The 20,980-nt window shown below is 41.1% G+C and overlaps 1 protein-coding gene across 3 annotated transcripts in view; it reads left to right on the forward strand.

Moving 5' to 3' along the window:
• Positions 1-20,980, forward strand: part of ARMC2 (armadillo repeat containing 2) — a 107,072-nt gene that overhangs the window by 59,978 nt on the left and 26,114 nt on the right. For all 3 annotated transcript variants that reach the window (XM_029223363.1, XM_029223364.1, XM_029223365.1), the window contains 2 exons: positions 6,372-6,517; positions 10,683-10,782. In XM_029223363.1, the coding sequence (XP_029079196.1) occupies positions 6,372-6,517; positions 10,683-10,782 (246 nt within the window). The remainder of the gene's footprint in view (positions 1-6,371; positions 6,518-10,682; positions 10,783-20,980) is intronic.

Below are 20,980 nucleotides of genomic sequence, written 5' to 3' on the forward strand. Positions count from 1 at the left end.
TCACATGCATGTATCTGAACTCCAAGAAAATGCGTAGGAAGTTTTGGAACTAGTGGTTTCATGTATATAGTGGCATCTTACAATTGGTTTCCTTTTTCTCAGGCAGAACTGTACTATACATGAGACAATATGAAACTTCTTGGGTTACCACATGGGCTCTGGCTTTGGCATATATGTGGTCTCAATCGGGCACAAATCCAGAAAATGAATATGCTTTCATTAATAGAGGGAGATGGTTTTGCTGAGGTTGGAAAATGGTGTGGCTTTGGTCTTAAATCATTTGACACTGTTTGTGGTCTCTGGCGGCTGTGTTTATTCTTTCACATCATCAGCGGGAAGTGAACCATTTTCCAGTTGGCAGTTAAGTTGAGATAAAGCTCTCGGGATTTGGGTTATGGCTATTCCAGATGACTGAGCAATAAAATGAATGCTTTTAGGAGACAGTCAAATGGAGCAGGGGAGACAACAGATGAGGAGTCGTTAGAGCCCCAGATGCCCACCTACCTGGAGCTGGTAGACTTTCTGAGCTTCAGTTTCCTCATCTGAAAGTTGGAGCTCAGGATACCTTTCCTGTCTTCAACATTCAGGGAGCAAATGAGATCAAGCTCACAAGATAGCTTTATAAAAAATAAAGTAGCTGCTCATATTTTTTTCATAATAACATTCAATGTATAAAAATAAAATGAGTCATGATGCTAATTTTGGTAGAGGAAGCATAATAACTTTCAGACTGTTAGTGCAATTTTCAATTGCATTATGTCCCAAAGTTTTCTTTGAAAGCCGGTTTTTTGAAATTGGGAAAATATTTCTCCAAGGAATAATACCATGATTGACGGTGAAGTTCCTGGGCTAGCCAAAGAGCCTGTTCAATTTCTGATGCACCTGAACGGGAATTCTCTGGTGGGTTGTGAGCTGCAAGCCCCTCTGATCTGGGCCAGCTCTGATGGCTGAATGCCTCCTAGGGCAGAAGAATCTGGTGAGTTCCCTGGGGACTGAGGACTCTGATGGAGGGAGAGTGCAAAGGGAGTAGAGAAGTCATCCACTCGAGAAATGAGCAGTATATGGAGGCCCAGGTGGACCAACCAGCCCTCCCCACCATGCGCACACCCCCCTGCAGTAGAGAATGCTGGGGATGAGGCCACAGCTGCTGGGCCTGCACTGTCATTCTTAAGTTCATTGATCTAAATCAGGAGGGCCTCATATTTTAAGGCAAATATTTCATGTGTTTGCTTAGGTTTTTCAAATAATTAATAATTGGAAACATAATTTAAAATCGATAATGAAGTACCTGAATTGATTTTTTTAAATGCTAAATCTTTTGAATTCTAATTTTGCTTTACTAAAATGCTTTTAGAGCCCTTATAAAATAATCACTTCTTGATAGAATTTTTCCCTTTAAAATGGGTCTCCCAATGTTGACTGCATGGTGAAGACTTTGAGGCCCAACTAATTCAGTGTGAGATAGGACAGCTTTGCCAAACTCACCAGGTGTTTTACCTGGAGATGCTGATTGAGGTTGGGGCCCAATCTGACGATCAAGGAGTTTGGGGAAACCCAGAGAGAAAAAGCTGCCTCAGGAAAAGTGAGCACCGCAAAGCTGTAGAGTGTGTGTGTGGCTCAGTCATTTTCCAGCAGTAGATTAGCAACCAGAATCACACCGGCATGTTTCTTCCCTGATACATACCAAACATTTAGGTCCCCTTTTGTCCCAGACATCATCTAACAGCTGCTAATAAGCAAGGACACTTAAATTTTTATCAATCCTTTTTGTGGATTACCAGTTCCATATTCTTCTCCTTTTTCTTCTTCCCTCTGGTTGCCTTCTGACTCAGTATATCTGTCCCAAGGGGTTGCACATTAAGTGATGGGAAAAAGAAGAATGGAAACTCCTGTTTTTCAGTTTGCTATTGCTTGGTGAGATGACAGTTAAGAGGTTGGGAATTGTTCCAGTAAAGTCCTTTAGAAGCTAAACAAGCATCTGTGTATGCATCTGACTTCTACTTCTTTTTCTTTTTTTGTCATAAAGTGTTTGACATGGCTTAAAAGATTCTATGCAGTAAAATAGAAGAGTACATAACTCAGTGGAATTAGGAACAATATAAACTAGAATAGAAAGTTAAGAAAGGAACAGATACATTTCTCCCAGCATGAAGCTCGGGCTTCGGTGAACTCCTGCTTTGGGTGCAGGCCCAGTGGGCGGGCTTCCCTGCGGGGTGGAAAACAGAGACTCCGCGGCAGAGCACACAGCTCATTAACAATTTCTGCAAATACATCTCTGTTAAAAAGTTGGAGCGAGGCTGAGAGTTAGGTGGGTTGACTTGGAATTTGCCTTTACTGTTACCACAGTATTTAGCTAGACTCTCCTCCCACTGATCTCTTTATATTTTTCCCAGAAAGCCACTTGTCTGTGCTCAGCGTTCAGCCCCAGCCCCTCCCGCAGTGAGATCATTGGCTCACAGCCAGCCTTTCAAATGGGGGGCCTTCAGGGCTGCATCTGCCTGGCGACCTCCTCCTGACCCTCCTCCCCGGGGATTTAAGCTCTGGTTTACCACCAGCCCTCTGCTAATGCCGGCACTCTCTTGTCAGAGGCTTCTTAAAGGGGAAAAGCCTCCTTTTCTGTCTCCTGTCTGCCTTGTCCCTTCATTTCCTTCCTCCTCCTCCTTTCCTTCTTTCCCTTCGTCATCCCCTCTTCCTTCCCTTCTCCTGATGTGTATCATCCAGTAAGCTTTTTTTTTTTGCGGTACGCGGGCCTCTCACTGTCGTGGCCTCTCCCGTTGCAGAGCACAGGCTCCGGACGCGCAGGCTCAGCGGCCATGGCTCACGGGCCCAGCCGCTCCGGGGCATGTGGGATCTTCCCGGACCGGGGCACGAACCCGCGTCCCCTGCATCGGCAGGCGGACTCTCAACCACTGCGCCACCAGGGAAGCCCCATCCAGTAAGCTTTTTATGGGCATATTTATTGTCCTCTGGGTAGGAAAAGGAATAAGAAACTGTTTGGACTGTGGAGGAGCTCACAGTGGGAGAGAAGGTACCTGAAACTAGTGATTAGGAGTCTGTGATGGGTGTGGAGCAGGAAGGTCTGTTCACCTGGAAGAGAAGCAATCAACCGCTGAAAAGTCTTCACAGAGGAGAAGTGAGCCTGAGCTGGGTCCATAAACCCGAGCAGGTTGGAGAGGGGGTGGCGGAGTGTGATGGAGGGGGACATTCTGGGCAGAGGCAGTGGTCCATTCAAAGGCTTGGAATTGTGAAAGGATGAGGTGCAGAGTCTGAAAGATAGAGAGGGAGGAAGGGGGAGGTGAAGGAGATGAGCTTGAGGGGGGTGAACCGCGCTTCAGAGAGTGAATAGCCTTTAGGATATGGACTTTGCCCAGTAGGCCACCGGAAGTCAGAGGAAGTCTTTGAACAGGGAAGGTTGGGTTTCAAGATGCTCCCTCTGGCAGCAGGGAGATGCTGTGGGGAGATGAGCCCAACAGTGGAGAGAGTGGAAGGAGCCCATGCGGGGAGTGTAGAGTTTGGGAGAGAGATGAAATGGGCTTAAACAGAACCAGCAGCCTTGAAGATGGGAAGAAGAGGTAGAACAGGTGATCAATCAGCTGTTGAAAGGGAAGGAGGGAGAGGAGTTAGGAGCCTAGGAAGGAGCTGCTGTCGTGAATGAGATGAATAGGGAATACACTAGTCCCCCTCCAGGAAGTCCATTTTTCTTTCATCGATTATTTTTTTATTCCTCCGCTCCTTTTAAATCATCTTAAAATCCATCTACCTGAGATATTGTCTGATTCATCCATGGTTTTCTGAATCCCAACCTTTCTATTTATACCAGTGTTTCCTTTGTAGGTATTAATCCATTCGTCCGTTCCACCAACAAATGTTTATTGAGGACCCACTGTGTGCCAGGCACTAGATTTGGGCCTGGGGGGGGCACAATGGTGAAAAGACAAAGTGTATCCCCTCACTGAAGCTTCTAGTACAGAGAAATAGACAATAAAACATATTATTAAATAACCTAACATGAAGTAGTTTGTGGGGGGTGTGTGGTATGAGGTGAAGTTTGAGGGGTTGGCAAGAGTCAGACCATACCAGGCCCTGTACACCAAGGTCAGGAAATGGAGTCATATCCTAGGAGCAATAGACAAAAAGCCAGTAGGGCTTAGGGTGACAGAAAGCGGAAAGGCAAGATTCTGGAATGTGTCTGAAGTTTTGCGACTTGAGACACTGTGTTGATGGTAGTGTCATATACTGAGGCATCACTGTGTATTTTTCAAGTGCATGGTACATGTTTCATGTATATTATTCTGCTAGCATCACAACTGACTCAACTCACTCAACTCCCTGTGCTCCATACAATGTGATTGATACAGGCAGTAAATAGATAGGGATTTAAAATCAGGTGATGTGTCACATATAAATGTGTGCTTCCACTCTTGATTGGGGCCATTTATAAAAGTTATGTATTCGGGGCAAAAGAACCATGAGCTGTCTTAACTTTTTCTAATGAGGTGAGGAAAAGGGTTGAAAGGGAGAAAAAAAAAACCCACCAAAACTGAGGTTGAAACAAGAAAATCTCCTAAGAAAAGTCTGGTCCCTCCTGCTGACAGCGCCCCCTGCCAGAGGTTGAGTTGGGGAGCCAGACGATGACAACAGATTGAGGTGCCCAACCTGTGAAGCCTTGGGGGCCAGGGAAGGGGAGGCGTTTGTGGGCACCGTGGGTGGAATGAATGTTCCATGATCTGCCACGGTCTCTGTCTGTCTGGTTCAGGCCAGGATTCACTTGGGCATCTGTGCTGTTTGGTGTCGGAGTGGGGAAGCCTCTGAGTTTCCCTTTGGATTGACATAAACCAGCAGTGCTCCAGTGCCTGGGCTGTCTCTGAAGAAGGAGAACAGGTAGAGCCAGGGTCCGATGATGAGAATTTTCCATTTTATGGCAGTGATGGCTTGAAATGCCTAGAATGGTTTGTTAGCCTTCCTTAGCTTAAGAGACTGCGTTGTAGATCCCTGGTAAAGTGGAATGCTAGAATAGTTTGTTTCCCCTCCAGTGTTTTGGATACTGAACCTTTCAGGGAAGAATTTACTAAATTGCTACATAAGTGAATTGACTACGAAAGACTTGCACACATTTATTTGAAACACTAATTTTATTTTCTCTGCTTTAAAAGGTAGTGGGTTATATTTTAAAATCTTTTTGTTGCGGTTGTTACAAAGGAAAACTAATCAAAGGTACATGTCATCTTAATAATTGGTTTCAAGGTTTATTATATGGCTTTATATTTACATAATGCTCTACAGTGTACAAAAACAGTGTTACATTTTTTCCACCCGATACACACAACCCTGGCTGGTGAGCAGGGGTTGTAACCCCCTTTTCACAGATGAGGAACTGAGGGAGCTGAGGAACGAGTGAGTGCCTCAGTCACTTACTTAGGAAGAGATTTCGGACTTGAATCTCCATCCTTTCATTCCACGGCCAGCGATCTCCCTTCTTCTGCATTTTGGGTGTGAAGACCCACAACAAAGGCGGGGATGGGACCCATGACTTTTGAGCTCCTGTTAGTTAATCAGCAGTGGCAATGCCACTCATGCATCTCATCTCATTGAATCCTAATAACTCCAGGGCAATTATCACCATCCCCGCTTTACTGTTGAGAAAAATGTGCTCTGGGAGGTTAACTAACCTAAACTGGTGAGTGGTAGGGCTGGGATTTGATCAGGCCATCCAACTTCCAAGCTGACTCTCTTAACCAGTAGCCTGCCTGTACTATCTCACGAGGAAAGATCACCCTGCATATTTAAAATTATTAGATAACGGCAACTTTCATTTTATGGATTTATTAAATTGTTCTCCACTTTCAGACAAGGGTTAAAGTACATAGCTTTTCTGAACATTTTTTACAAAATAAGACAAATTTGCAAGACATCAATTCTTGCCACTTGGAGGAGAATGAGACTAACAGTCTTAAATATTCTTTGGCTACAGCATTGTTATTTGATGGTATTTATAAGAATATGGAACAAGGAATTTCTGTCCTGTGGAACTCATGTGGCATGTCACAGGGTCAGTGGATGATCTTAGGACTTCTACTAAACCCAGATGACGATTTGCTTAACCCTGGGGTTTTGGTATACTAATTGCTTCTTAACACGAATATTTCATTCATTACTTTTGAACCAAAGTAGGCTTTCTTTGTATTCATTTCTTGGTTTTCATTTTGTGCTACTTGTGCATATAGGCCCATGTTCTCTGATGGGAGATGCATAACAGGGCCTCGGTTTAGCTACTGATGTAGCGAAACTTATGGTATGAATTATGCTGTGCCAATTAGTGTTGCTGTATTTTCTAATTTTAAGAAATGACACTAATGTGTTTTTTTTCGTAGATGACTGCTACGCTGAGAAACTTGGTTGACTCACCACTAGCAAGAAGTAAGTTGCTAAGCATCAGTGCCCTTCCCCAGCTCTGCACGGTGATGGGACAGTACATAGGTGACAAGGAGGTCTGCACCAATGTTGCCAGAATATTCAGGTAGGTAGACTAGGAAAACAAAGTAGCCTTACAAAAATGCTAATGTTTAGATTTAGGGGGTTATTTTTAATATTTGTGTGTGTGACTGGCAAGGAATCCTGTTTTTACTTTTTATGTCACCTCAAAGAAAAGGTACATCTAGTGGCCTGAGTTTTAAAAAAAATGATTTAAACTAATGACTTCATTTCTTATGTATTTCTATTGTGATTCTAAGCTCATTGATTTTAAGTTACTGTAACTAAAGTTGTGAGTTGTCCTAGTATTTTTACAAAACAAACAAACAAACAGAACTTCCTCTCAGCTTATTGGAGATAAAGAGCTATATCACAAAACATGGCAAACCTTCTGGTGCGCTTGGAAGCAATGCTTACGGATTTTAACTGAAAAAGGAGGCCATTGCTTAGAAAGACTGATCTGACTTAATTTGTAATCGAAGGTCATTTTATTTCAGTTGTTTGGCTGAACTTTGGCTCACACATTCACTAGTCATGTTTATACTTACTTTTCTCCAGAAGCAATGATCACCTGAATCCAGGCTGCCTCAAAGCAAGATGTGGCTAAATTTCGGAACTGTCTTTAAATTATGCATTTATATTTCTTCCCTCACTGCTCTTTGCCATTGTTTTTACATAACGATCCTTCTCAAGAGACCTGGACCTTTCTTGAACTATAATATTGTAGTTGTTTAATTAAATACAAAATTTCCTGAAGACTGAATTGGTAATTGACCCCAATATGAGGATGTGAGTCCAGCTTTGATCTTTTAGCACTGTGCTTTCCTGTCTGGGTACTTAGTCCCATTTTGAAGCACTATAAAATCATAAAAAGTTTATTTTTGTATATGGTGGCATGTAGAGATCCAATTTAATTTTTTTTTCCCCACGTGGACAGTTTTCCCAGCACATGTTATTGAATACACCATCCTTTTTTCACTGTGTTTGAATGCCTAGTCAGTAGAACACGAGGTTCCATATACTTGCAGGCCTGTTTGTGGACATTCTGTTTGGTCCGTCTTCAGACCAGTTCCATGCTGTTTTTACTATTCTGGATTTAAGTCTTGCTGTAGGATAAGATGAATCCCTCACTTCTTTTCTCCTTTAAGATCCAAATTCTTATTTTCTCTTCCTCATGAATTGGAGAATCAGCTAAAGTCCATGACAGGAACTTTGGATTTTTTTCATGAAACTACATTGACTGTGTAGAGTATCTGGGACAGACGTGGGGATAATTGATTAGCATCTGTATGATATCGAGTCTTCCATCCACAAACATTTGTGATGTCTTCTTCTTTTAATAAAATTGTATAACTGTCTCCAAAAAGATTCTGTACATCTTTTGTTAGATACATTTCTTCACGGTGCTTGCTGCAATTATGAATGCAATCTTCAAAAAAAAAACAATTCTAATGAGTGTTGCTAGTATATATGGATAGTACTGATGTTTGCTTATTAATCTTGTATCCAGGACATCTTTTTTTTTTTTTTTTTTTTTTTTTGCGGTACACGGGCCTCTCACTGTTGTGGCCTCTCCTGTTGTGGAGCACAGGCTCCGGACGCGCAGGCTCAGCGGCCATGGCTCACGGGCCCAGCCGCTCCGTGGCATGTGGGATCTTCCCGGACCAGGGCACGAACATGTGTCCCCTGCATCGGCAGGCGGACTCTCAACCACTGCGCCACCAGGGAAGCCCCAGGACATCTTGATTAACATTAGGTCTAAGAGTTAGTGTATAGATTCTCTTCGATGTTCTATGCAAATTGTATGCAAATAAGTCTACTTTGGGGTTTTTTTCCCATGATCACAACTCTTGGCCCCTGTCCCCACCTTTTTCTTAGGTGCGTGGCTTAGGATGTCCAATACAAAGTTGTGAGAGTGTTGAACCAGCTGACTTTCTCCTGAGTTGAAAGGAAATATTTTTGTGGTTTTGCCAGTTGAAATTAATGTTTGTTGTAGGTTTCTGTAGCTACCCTTGGACAGTTAAGGAACAATTTTCTCTCATTAATGGATTTTAAGTTTCCTTGAATACTTGCCTCGAATGTATTTTGATTATGTGGATTTTCTCATGTTAAGCCATTATATATTGCTAGATTTGCTTAACTAATATTCTGTTTAGTATTTTTCATCTATGGTTATGAGTTACATTGACCTGTATGTTTCCTTTCTCATATTGTCCGTGTCTGGTTTTAGTGTCAAGTTTATACCAGCCTCATAAAATGAGCTGGGATATATTCCAACATTTTCTCTCTTCTAGAAGAATTTCTGAAAATTAAACTTACCTGTTTCTTGAAAAGTTTGTAGAACTTGCTTGAAAGCTGTTTTATCCTGGTGTGTGTATATGTGTGTGTGCATGCATGCATGTGTGAATGTCATTGACAACTGATTCACTTTCTTTAATAGTTATATGTCTAGTCATATTCCTGTTTCTACTTGATTCAGTTTCTAAAAGTTATATTTTTATAGGAATTTGTCCATTTAAGTTTTCAAACTGTATAAAGTCATCCCAAATATTCTATTATCCTTTTAATCTCTATTGCATCTCTAATTATGCCCCTTTTGTTTATATTATTTATTTAAGAAATACTTATACAGTGCCTACTATGTGCCAGGCAATGTTCTAAGCACTTTCCAAATACTAATTCTTTTATTCCTTATAACAGCTTTAAAAGGTGGGTACTATTATTATTATCTTCATTGTACATATGAGGAGACTGAGGCATAGAGAGGTTTGGTAGTTTTCCCAGGGTCACACAGCCATGATTTAAACCAGGTAGTACGGCTCTAGAATTCATACATTTAAAAGCTATATTACACCGCCTCTTCATTTTTTTTTGCTGTATGCGGGCCTCTCACCGCTGCGGCCACTCCCATCGCGGAGCACAGGCTCCAGACGCACAGGCCCAGCGGCCATGGCCCACGGGCCCAGCCGCTCCGCGGCATGCAGGATCCTCCTGAACCGGGGCACGAACCCGCGTCCCCAGCATCGGCAGGCAGACTCTCAACCACTGCGCCACCAGGGAAGCCCCCGCCTCTTCATTTTGATATTGATTTGTATTCCTTATTTTGATGATTTGTGATGTTTCTCTTTTTCTCTTGATCAGTCTTGACAAAGGTTTGACAATTTATTAGTTTTTGTGAAGAACCAGCAGATTATCTAACCACTCTGTTGTATGTTTATTTTGTATTTTATTCCTTCTGTTCTTATCCTTAATAATTCCTATCTTCTATTCTTCTGGGATATATTATATTTTCTTCTGTTTTGATTAGAAATTCAATTCCTTTCTTTTCAGCTTTCTTAAGGTTATAAATTTTCCTCTAACTACTGCTGTAGCTGCATCTCACAAATTTTGATTTGTAGTGTTTTTGTTATTATTCACATATGTGTTTTTCTATTTTCTTATTTATTTGACCCACAAGTTATGTGTCTTTAAATTTCCAAAAGTAAGTTTTTTAAACAATGTGTTTTTCATTGATTTCTAATTTAATTGTACTTTGACCAGAGAATGTGATCTGAGACACTGGTTCTCTGAAAATTTACTGAGACTTGTTAATGGCCTGGCGCATGATCAAGTTTTTAAAATATTAGTGATGTTTTACCTATTAATCTATCACTTCATGAGAAATTTATGAACATCTCCCAATTTGAGGTAGGTTTGTCAACTCCACCTTGTGAGTTTCATTGTTTTCTTGCTTACTTTTGAAAATTTGAAGCTATTTTCAAGGCTTTTTGCCTTAAGGTCTATCTTGCCTGATATGAATATACCACTAACAGCCTAGTATATTTGAGCATTTTAACGTTTACTTTTGCTGGAGTCCCAGGAGATTGACTGATTGATATGCAGCCAGATTTTGTGTAAATTTCGCTTGTGTTTTCTGAACCACATGGGCAGTGTAAATTCATACCTTGTACATATGTTAGAGGCTTCAGGTTTCTCTTTTTCAAAGAACTTGAAAAAAAATCTTCCCTCCTCCCACTCTGTGCCCCTGGAGTCTAGAGCAGACAGTGCACCTCCGTGAGGCTTCTCTGGACTGGTGTGTGCAGTATTTCCAGACTGCTTTTCATGCACAGAACAGTGCTTTGAAGGTCTGCATTTAAAGTGACCCTAGGTATAGTTGAACTTTATTGAAAAACAAAGTTTATTTTTATTTTTTCCATTTGACATTTCTGCAGCAAAGTTACTACTTATCATGACTGCTGTGTAGCCTTGGCCAACTACTCCAGATGTTATGCCTTGTTTTTGAATCTGATAAACAAATACCAGAAGAAGCAGGTCAGTTTTTCATACATTTAATTCTTCAGTGTGTCTTTGCATTGGTGTATTTGTGTAAGCCCATGTTTTTTTAAATATTTATTTATTTGACTGTGTTGGGTCTTAGCTGCAGCACGTAGGCTCAGTAGTTGCAGCCAGCGGGCTTAGTTGCCCCACAGCATGTGGGATCTTAGTTCCCTGACCAGGGATCAAACCTGCGTCCCCTGCATTGGAAGGCAGATTCTTTACCACTGGACTGCCAGTCAAGTCCCTGTGTAATCCCATGTTGAATAACTTTATGTTTTGAATGTATAGGTTTCTATTAGAAGCTTCCATCCGTTGTGTAACGAGCTTCCCCAGGAGGCAGAGTTCCACGGGGGAGGTGGGGAGGGAGCAGTTTGAGGGAGAAATGGCCTCAGTAGGATGTGGATGCAGTAGGAGGATTCACGATTTGGGGTGCAGGGTGGGTGGACCCCCCCAGTGTTGCTCCTCCCAGTGATCTGTGGACCCGTACATGAGAGGCATCTTTGGGTGGGGTGGGGTTAACCGGGTTATTTCCAGGCCCCACCCCAGGCCTGCTGAGCCAGCTGGGTGCACATGGGCCTAGCCATCTGCACTTTAACAAGAACTGCAGGGACTTCTGATGCAGACTAAAGTTGGGGATCTCCTACGCTGGATATAGTCCAAAGATTCTTCTGGCCCTGAAATTCTCTAATTCCTTGACACTGCTGTATTTAGAAGATGACATTTCTAGGTAAGTATTTAAAGGAAATAATTTGGTTTTAATGGATTGGACAAAAATGTGTATAGCTGTTTAAAAAGAAAAAAAAGGGAAGAACTCACAAATGACTTCCCCTTAATAAAATTATAATAGTACAAATGTTACGTTTTATTAGAAGTTTTTGAATATTCATTAAATGCAGTATATAAATAAAATGCTTAAAGTGACATCAACTCTTTAGTGGAGACGGTTTATACATGAAGACAATATATATTCATTTGAAATACAGTAAATTTTCAAAATCACATAGTAGGTATCACCAGTTTAAAACCAAATAATTTATGTATATATAAGACCATTTTAATATGAAGCTTTGTGTTTATTTATATTAACCGTATCAAAACCACCTCAAAATATAATCCCTGTTTGCCACAAACAGCGTTGAACTTATTCTTACCCAGCCAAGTACTTCTGCCGAGAATGACTAAATTTGTCATATTTTACACTATTATCAGCTATTTATTAAATGGTTACTAGTGTCTTTTTGGTTATATAGATGGTAGAGAAATTTCTGTGCTCATATTACACCATTACTACATTTTAAAGGTGATAAAACTTTGCTTAAAGTGTTAATGTTTCCATTTAACTTTAAAAATCTGACTCACAAATAGGCACTTGAGTTCCTGATTCTGAGTATTTGGATTACAAATGCTTCCCCCTATGTATTTTGTATTTTCTTTAAATTACATACCTTGAAAGATTTCCTGGTATAAGAATTTGCTGTGTCAGGTGGAGAATGAATTTGATTAATGTACCTTAAAGTAGTCACAGTGTTAATTTAAGTGTCCATTAAGCATTTATTGATTTAGATTTTGGTACAATATATTACCAGAACTCTAATCTTTAGACAAGTGAATTAACCCCATAGGAGCTTAGGCACTCCTAGTCCTCGTTTTCTTTTTTAAGGAAAAAATTAAAAGGGTAGAAAAGATAGTTTGCTATAACATTAAAAGAAACTTTTCAATATTATATCTAAAAAGGGATTTAGTTATGGATTTTATTTTGCAGTTTTGTTTTATGGGATTCCTTTATGGGTTTTAATTGTAATATTATTTTATCATCATTGTTTCTCTTTTGCTTTGGTGTTTTGATCATGGATGACTTAGATTAGACATAACCGGAGAAGATGTTTTCAAATGTGGATGAAAGAAAACACTTCTGTTTTACAGTTTGATTTCAAGTTATGTCGTAACCTGTAATCTGTTTGAAAAGGAAGAAAACCTATCAGTTCAGTACTGACAAATAGCCCTGTTGTCTTACGGCATTATGAGCACATAACTGTTTCTCTGATTGTAGCTTAGATGATGGTCATATTTAATAAACAGTGAAAAGTCCTGGTATCCCGGTAATATTAGATACTTGCGATGTCAGTATGGTTAAGGATATGCTTTTTCTGACTCAAGGGACTAAATGTCTTAAAGTTTAATTGGCATAAAATTTTGACGCACTTCTTACTGAACTACTTTTCACTTTGGACCAATAGTTGTCTGTAAAGCAAAATTGGTGTTTAAAGGCCATATTCTTCTCTGTTGATTTATGTTTTAATTTTGTGTTCCTGTTAAAGTTATTTTGGTCCAAAGAAGAATAAAAGAGCATCTTGCAAACTAAGTACAGTAATATGTTGTTTTCAGAACCATCAAGGAGATGTGTAATTTATCCCCTTAATCACCAAAATTATTTTAATCATTGTGGTAAAATCATATTCAAATATATTGCATATTTCCTTGCCTTCTTAGAGGATATTAAAAATAATTTAACCTCTTCTTGATGCCAAAGGTCAATATTACAGGTATTAATTGTTACTCTAGAGGTTATTTGTCCTACATTGGGAGCATGAGTCTATTGATAAGGTTCTTTAAATGTCTGCATCTTCTTCTTGTAGATTTCTCTCTCCCTTTCCGTGGTTATTAACTTTGCCTTTGGTAATCATTAACTGTCTTTTGCATTTATTTGCAATTAGCAGGGGAAACTGATAATCAAACTTGTTAAAAGTAACACCTAAATAGCCTAAAAGTTGAACGTGAATAGGTTCTTAGCGAGAAAGGCTTGAGGGACTCTCTGATGAAGTTTCTCTTGTCCCTTCTCATCTTCAAAAGACAATTCATGTTTCAAGATGTAGCGCTCATGTTCCCTTCTCTGTGAAGCCTTCTAAGACCAGCCAATTTTTCCCTCATCAGTGCTTCATTTTATTTTTATTTTTAAAATGTTTGTAGCAGCTTTATATGTAATAGTCAAAAACTAGAAACAACCAGATGTCCTTCACTGGATAAATGGCTAAACAAACTGTGGAATATCCATACCATGGAATACTATTCAGCAATAAAAAAGAGTGAACTATTTATACACACTACAACTTGGACGAATCTCCAATTATGCTCGGTGAAAAAAAGCCAATCCCCAAAGTTTACATACTGCACGCGTCATTTTGAAGACTTTAATGTAGCTAGCACACCCAGTTAGTATAGCCAGAGCTAAGGACCCAAGCAGTATGTCCCTGACCTCAACCATTTCACTATTATTAAGAAAAACTAACAAAAACTTAGAACTAGGGTGTGGAGTAGGAGCCTAGATGTCCTGACAAAGTCATGCTAGGGCATTAATGGGCAGGGCTTAATTCTCAAGGAGAATATATCTTTGTTTAAACTTGCTGTTTACTATTTGATTAGAACCCAGACACTATAAAGTTACACATTAATTTGTAGATTTCTCTCTGGTAGACAAGATAACCTCAAAGTTATGTTTTGTCACCTTTAGGCTATTAGCCAGGTGTGTATCTAACCTAGTAATCTTAATTCTAACATTCTTTTTAATGCCTGTAAACCCCCCAGTTCTTTGATTGTTTGTGGAGCCCACTTTACCATTGTATTGGCTTCCCTCATTAAACGAGATAATTTTTTAAATTGTGTTAATTTTATATTTCTTTGAGAGCCATGTTAACTTTTTAAAAATTATACTTTGACTCTATATTGTCTTTTACTTATGTAGAAGAATGAAATATTACAGTTTTGAACCATCTTTGATTTTTTTCTAGTAAGAAAAAATATGTATAATTCATATTTTCCTCAAAACCAAAATATTTTAGAAGAGCATGGAAATTGTTCAGGCTACAAGGAAGTAGTTATGTGTCCCAACTATTTCCTAAAATCACTAACCAGAAGCTCTCATAGGTCTTTGTAAATATTTCTTCTGTGATTCTCCAAATGATTATCATTTGCGTAGCTACCTCACCCACTGTTGGGATTTCCTGAGGACATAGTCTTTGTCTTTATAAACCTGAGATGATTCTTGGCATAACAGACTCATGATAAAAGTGCTGAAAGAATGAATTTTCAGTATGTGAGATGCTTTGGAATCTGTAAAGTATTATACAGGATTTTTTTCTAGTCATCTAGTACTTCTTCCTTAAATGTTTACTTTCTTCTTCCTACTTTGGAGGAGGAAATAATAATTTTCCCCACATTTTTCACATTGGTGGGCTGCCATACACAATGGCAAAACAGAAATGATGGATCTTAAATTACTTTGGACCAGCACAGCATCTTAGGTTCCTGTTCCCCTCAGCCCAGGTGACCAGTTGGATAAGATTTGTTTTTCCTCTTTGCCTAGAGATAAAAGTGATTTTCAGAAACCGCACACGACATTCTGATGTGAGTGTATTAATCTTTGGTGGCTCAAACTTTGCTCCATCTGAAGTTTACTTGGACGCTGAGGCTTTGAACTGATCTTTGAAACATACACCAGTCCTCCAGCAACTTTTAAAATAGAGTTATTACTTCCTGGAACTATTTTTGTTTCAGCTCTAGGAAATGTTTCTCTTAGGCTAACTTGGATTGTGGACACATATGTACTTTGGAGGCTTTATAGTCTCTTAATGTACACAGATATCACCCAGGGATTAATAATCAGAAAAAGTCTATAGACTTTGTTCTGAGAGGTTAGTGTTGCCTTTGTCCTAAAAGTCTGAAGACTACATTGGCAATTGGGAGATTTCATTTTTCTGGGCCTTAGCCATAACATAAATCATGAATCATGGGGAGGGGGAAGGGCAAGCTGTGACGAGGCGAGAGAGCGGCATGGACATATATACACACTACCAAGCGTAAGATAGATAGCTAGTGGGAGGCAGCCGCATGGCACAGGGATATCGGCTCGGTGCTCTGTGACCACCTGGAGGGGTGGGACAGGGAGGGTGGTTGGGAGGGAGATGCAGGAGGGAGGAGATATGGGAACATATGTATATGTATAACTGATTCACTTTGTTATAAAGCAGAAACTAACACACCATTGTAAAGCAATTATACTCCAATAAAGATGTTAAAAAAAATCATAAATCACGTTATGGCTAAGTGTATTTTCGAAGAACATAGAAACAAAAATCTAAAACAAACAAAAACAAAAAGAAAAATCCTCTCTAGTAATAAATGAACTGTCACCTACACACACCTCTTTAAGTGTTTTTTGTCAACCAGGTGAGGAGCTTGGCAGGAAACTGCCCAGCCACTTCCACAGTCCACCTGGGAGGAAATCCTGCTTGGAACTAGGTAGTACGAGAGCTGATGGCTGATGGGAGAAGTAGGATATTTCCTCCCCCATCCGATGTTGTTTCCCATTAAAGGAAAAAAAAAAAAAAAAAAAGAAACGAAATTGTTTGAGAAAATGTCAAAAGTAAAAATTGTTTTCCTGTTTTTTTTTTTTTTACATTCATATTCATCTCTTTTCAAGGGTAAAGTCTGACTTCAGCATATGAGAACGGGTCTTTTTGGAAAGTCCTTAATCTGTCTCTGTTGAGTCAGTTGATAATGAAGGGTAGGAGGAGCATTTTCACTTTTATTTTCTACACATCTGTGTTGTGGGAATTATTTACAAGGAACATAGATTCATATTATTTTTAAACATGATATTATAAGAACAGTTAGTAGGTATTAAGGTGGTGAGATTTCTAATTCTTTCTTGATTTGAATCAGTGTCTCCTAAACTTGCAGAGCTTTAAAAATATAGGTTCTCACAGGGAACTCTACTCAGTGCCCTCTGGTGACCTAAATGGGAAGGAAATCCAAGGAAGAGGGGATATATGTATACGTGTGGCTGATTCACTTTGCTGTACAGCAGAAACTAACACAATATTGTAAATCAACTATACTCTAATACAAAAAATAAAATACAGGTTCTCAGGCCCCACCTGGGAGATCTTGATTCAGATCTGGGACAGGGCTCAAGAACCTATTTTTAAGAGGCTCCACAGATGATTCAAATGAAGAGCAGGTTGAGAACCTGTGGTATACATTATTAAGATGGCTCCTGAAAACAATTTTTTCCCCCATATCGACAGCAGAGGGGTTTCTACAAAACCTCAAGAGATTTTAAAGTGATTTAAAAAAAGCAGCCACACAGGGTCAGTCTTTCTCTACAGGCATGTGGCTGAAACTGAATCTCCCTCACAAAGTAGGAACTAAATTAGCAAGACATGCCAGGTGTTGGTGAAGGTTTCGCCAGTGAGTGGTGATAACCACATGCCTTGTGCCATTTGCAACAATAGCTGAGGAGCACTTTCTTAGCCAGAGAAAATGAGATGGGTCATTAGACCCTTACAGGAATTTTCTCTGCCAGATTTGTGTCCAAACAAGTCATCCTGAGACCAAACCCAATTTGATAACTAGGCCATCGCACCGATGGGGCTTCAGGCACTGGTTAGAGTTGGCTACGGGGAAAGGTGAGCACGGGCCCCCAGGACCCTTGAATTGGCTGCAGAAGGGAGGGCTCGTTATCCTCCGTTAGCTAGAAAAGCACGAGCTGCTGTTGATTCATTTGTCAGTGAAACAACCGCCAAGCTTTATGTCTGCTTTGCGACATTTCAGTAGATAGCCATATCTTAACCGTGTAAGTTTGCAACAGATAAAGTTGAGGGCGATTTGTTCATTTTAAATAACGCAGGGTTTGGTTTATAACACCCCCCTCCACACACAGCCCTTCAGTGACGGGGGCATGTCAGAATATGATGGCTGTGGTATAAGCCAAGGGTTTCTAGTTATCAACAGTCTCAGAGAAAAGGAATCCACTCCTCCCAGCTCTAACGAAGGACTTCCCCAAGGAGAACAAGGGAAACTTCTTTGGCTCATGTCTGTCTCTGAGGTTGATTTGTCCAAGATCCATGGTCCAACTAGTAACTCCCAGTTCCTACACACATAGAACCTGAGACCAAAAAATGCAGCACTTCAGTCAGCTGGGTGCAGTTTGGAAGCTAGACTCTAACATCAAGTAGAGCATCTATTTAGAATGCTGACTGCAATTCAGTTAAATGGCAAATCTCATTTAGAAATAAGCGCATATTGTATGCTTTATGGTATAAACTGCGTTTGGTACAACCAAATGTGCAAACAGATGGGCCTAGTGTCGAAGACATGGGCAGGGGCTGGCCATAGCAGCCTTGCGAAGCAGACCCGCCTCAGGAGGTGCCTCTGACGTCAGCATTGCCGCATTTAGCAGCTCAGCAAAATGCGTTTTGGGTTTGCTTTTTTGGAAAAAAGTGAAAGGATTTTCCCCCATTTCTTCTGTAAATATCTACTGGGCAGGAGATCTGGTAAAATGTCTCAAATAAGACTTATAAGACTGGCACTATTTTGCAAAGGTCACAGTCCAAAAGGAATAACCTTTACCTACATTCCCATCACTTATGTCCATTGAACAACTGTCTGTCTAACCCTCTCCACTTTTAGATATGGTCAACTTCTTGTGTTTCTTTTTTAAACAGAACCTCCGAACGCAGGGCAATCATCAGCACCTCAGAGAGCACTGTCTGGGAATCCCCCGACATGTCCTTGCTTGTGCTGCTTTTAAAGCCATGCCTCTCTCATCCCGTTTAGACCTCTTCCTGGGCAAGCAGCTGTCTCCAGCCATGACGAACACTGTCTGATTTGGAGCACTCAGGCAGCGTGATGTCGAAAACGAGACCTGGAATGTCTGGAGAGTCTAGGCTGAAAGCAAAAACATCTGCCCTTTTTGGAGCTGTTCACCTCCAATGCAGCCACAGCCAAGGAGCAGGCCAGAGATAGCACGACCTCTCTCTCCCTCCCCTCCATCCTCTTTGGGGCCGGAGAGGATTGGTGAGGGAGGCGCCTCCACCCCTTCCCCTGGCGCCTTTATATGGTGACTTGGCTCCCCGCTTGCCCTCCGCCTCCTGCCTGGCAGGAGCGCGCCCTGTGGCTCTCTTCCCAGCCCCTCTGCAGGCACATTCCCAGTGGGTGCCGTGAGCGTTTGGCTGAGCTGGCTCCTTCTTTCGGCCTTGGCCTTGGTCTGTACCCCTGACCGGGCGGGCAGCACAATAAGCCCTTAGCTTGTTCATTCTTTCCAGCTCCTGCTGCTTTGCCCTTGTGGAACTGGCTCTTCCCCCTACTCAGCACGGAACCCAAATGCCTGATTTATGTCTGCTGACTTAGAAAAGAACTGAGCCCAGTGAAATTCTAGCATCGTCCTGGTGCTTTTGAGTGATAGCCGCATTCAGAAGCATATAGTGGGCGCTCAGTAAACGATTGTTGACGGAATGGATAGATGGATGGAAGCATCAAGGATAATCTCTTCTGGTTTTCAAATGATTTTCTACTTAGATTCTGGTTTTGCGTCTCCAACATCTCAGATTCTTTCGCTTTGTATGGCTCAGCACTTCAGCAAACCATTGACCCACTTTCAGTAGCCTAAGATTAATTAGCATTTCTGCAGCACTGCAGTCTGTCTTCCCAATTGGTAAAATTTATCCGTTCTTCAAGCCACGTATAAGCTCAATTAATGTTGGGGTTTTGTTTGAGGGTGAGAAGTTGGATAAATGTTGCAAATTGCAAATCCTGACTGAGCTGTCAGATCCAGACTGCATGAGAACTTTTTAACCCAGATTTAAATAGGGCATCTTGGTTAGTTTAATTTTCTGGTTAAGAGAGGGTTCTGATTTTAAGTCTGTTTACAGCTCTTTCAATTTCAACCCATTCTTGAAAACCTTTCTCAAATGTTTTCCTTGACTTAGAAGAAGTAGTCCTCTCCCAAGTAAGTAATGGAGTCTGCTGAACATCGTTGATTCTTTCTGTGACAGCTCGATATGGTTCCTTCCCCATGGTCAACATGATGCACATGGGCTGTTTTAAGGGTTATTTTAAGGTACTACGGTAGGAAGCGTGTGGGAGTGGGGGAGGAGTGCGATCCCATTGGTGGGCCGTGGGTGGGGAATAACGTGAGGCAATGTAGAAGTGGTCACATGGGGCCAGATGGCGCGTTAGATGCTGGCTTTGGCATTTAATAGGCAGTGGATGTTTTTGAGCAAGGGGATGATGTAAGAGCTGCGCTTCAAGAAGTGGAGTTAACCTTGGTTGCAGAGGGAGGAGCCCGTCGAGGGTCTCTGACAAGAGTCTACAGACGGGGGAGCCAGGGTTGATTTTAAGACGACAGGTTGGAGGGAACTTGGTGACTGGTTGCTGAGGGGAGTGAGATAGGGAGGAATGGAAGATGCCTCTGGGGCTGAGCCTGGGGAAGATGAGCAGGTGTGCTTAGGTGGTTTTGGAATCCATCTGTGAGTACAGAAGTGATTATCCAAGTCCTGCCTCTTCTCTTCACCAGTGTGGGACTTTGGGGCCAGGGAGCCTCTTGAAGCCTCAGTTTCTACATCTCTGAGTAGGGGGGGAATCTCCTCCATTGACTCTAGGCCGGTCATTCTCACATGGAAAGTAACAGTCAACATGGTGGCTGCAGCTGGAACTTGACAGAGACCATTCTTTTCAGCAGTGTCCTGCTCCTTGTTTTGTTCCAGTTAATTTTATTTACAGGCATGGGGAGCCCATTCAGACTGAGTAACATGCTTGCTCATGAGGGCATAGCTTATGCTAAACCAAAGAGAACATCCCATAGGCTATACCTGGGATGCACAGTTGAGTCAGGCTTTGTCCGGTAGGTGTACCTGTCTGAGCTCTGGTTGGCCGGAGCTGTTGCTGGGCTGATTCCATTTTAAGCAAAATTAGAGTCGGTATGAACTGGTTATACTAGACTGCCTTCTTAAAAAAGAAAAATAAGATTCTGTCTCCTGATTCATCTTCATTTTGCTGTTTCAAAACTACATAGTTGTGGTATGAATATGCAGCTTTGTGTTCAGTTTAATAAGAAGGCTATAAAAAGTGCAGTGTTGATTTATAGGTGGTTCTCAGACGTTGTCTAAGAATAAAGGAGAGCCTCTGTACCTCAAAGGAGAATGGCCCCTCGATGAAATCGTTTTCTGCACATTGTTTCTCTACAGATTGATGATTTTGGCCTTTGCCTAATTTTTCAAATCTTTACAGGATTTTAACTAAGTGATGTTTGGTAGACTTGAGATAGATTGGGCTGTGGAACAATAAACAACCTCTCCGTACACCATCCAGGGGCAGTGCTCTGCACGGCGCAGAGGCCACCCGCAGGGAGCTGAGG

Source organism: Monodon monoceros, unplaced genomic scaffold, assembly GCF_005190385.1.
Source record: "Monodon monoceros isolate NGI ecotype Baffin Bay Population unplaced genomic scaffold, NGI_Narwhal_1 Super_Scaffold_15, whole genome shotgun sequence".
Taxonomy (NCBI): Eukaryota; Metazoa; Chordata; class Mammalia; order Artiodactyla; family Monodontidae; genus Monodon; species Monodon monoceros.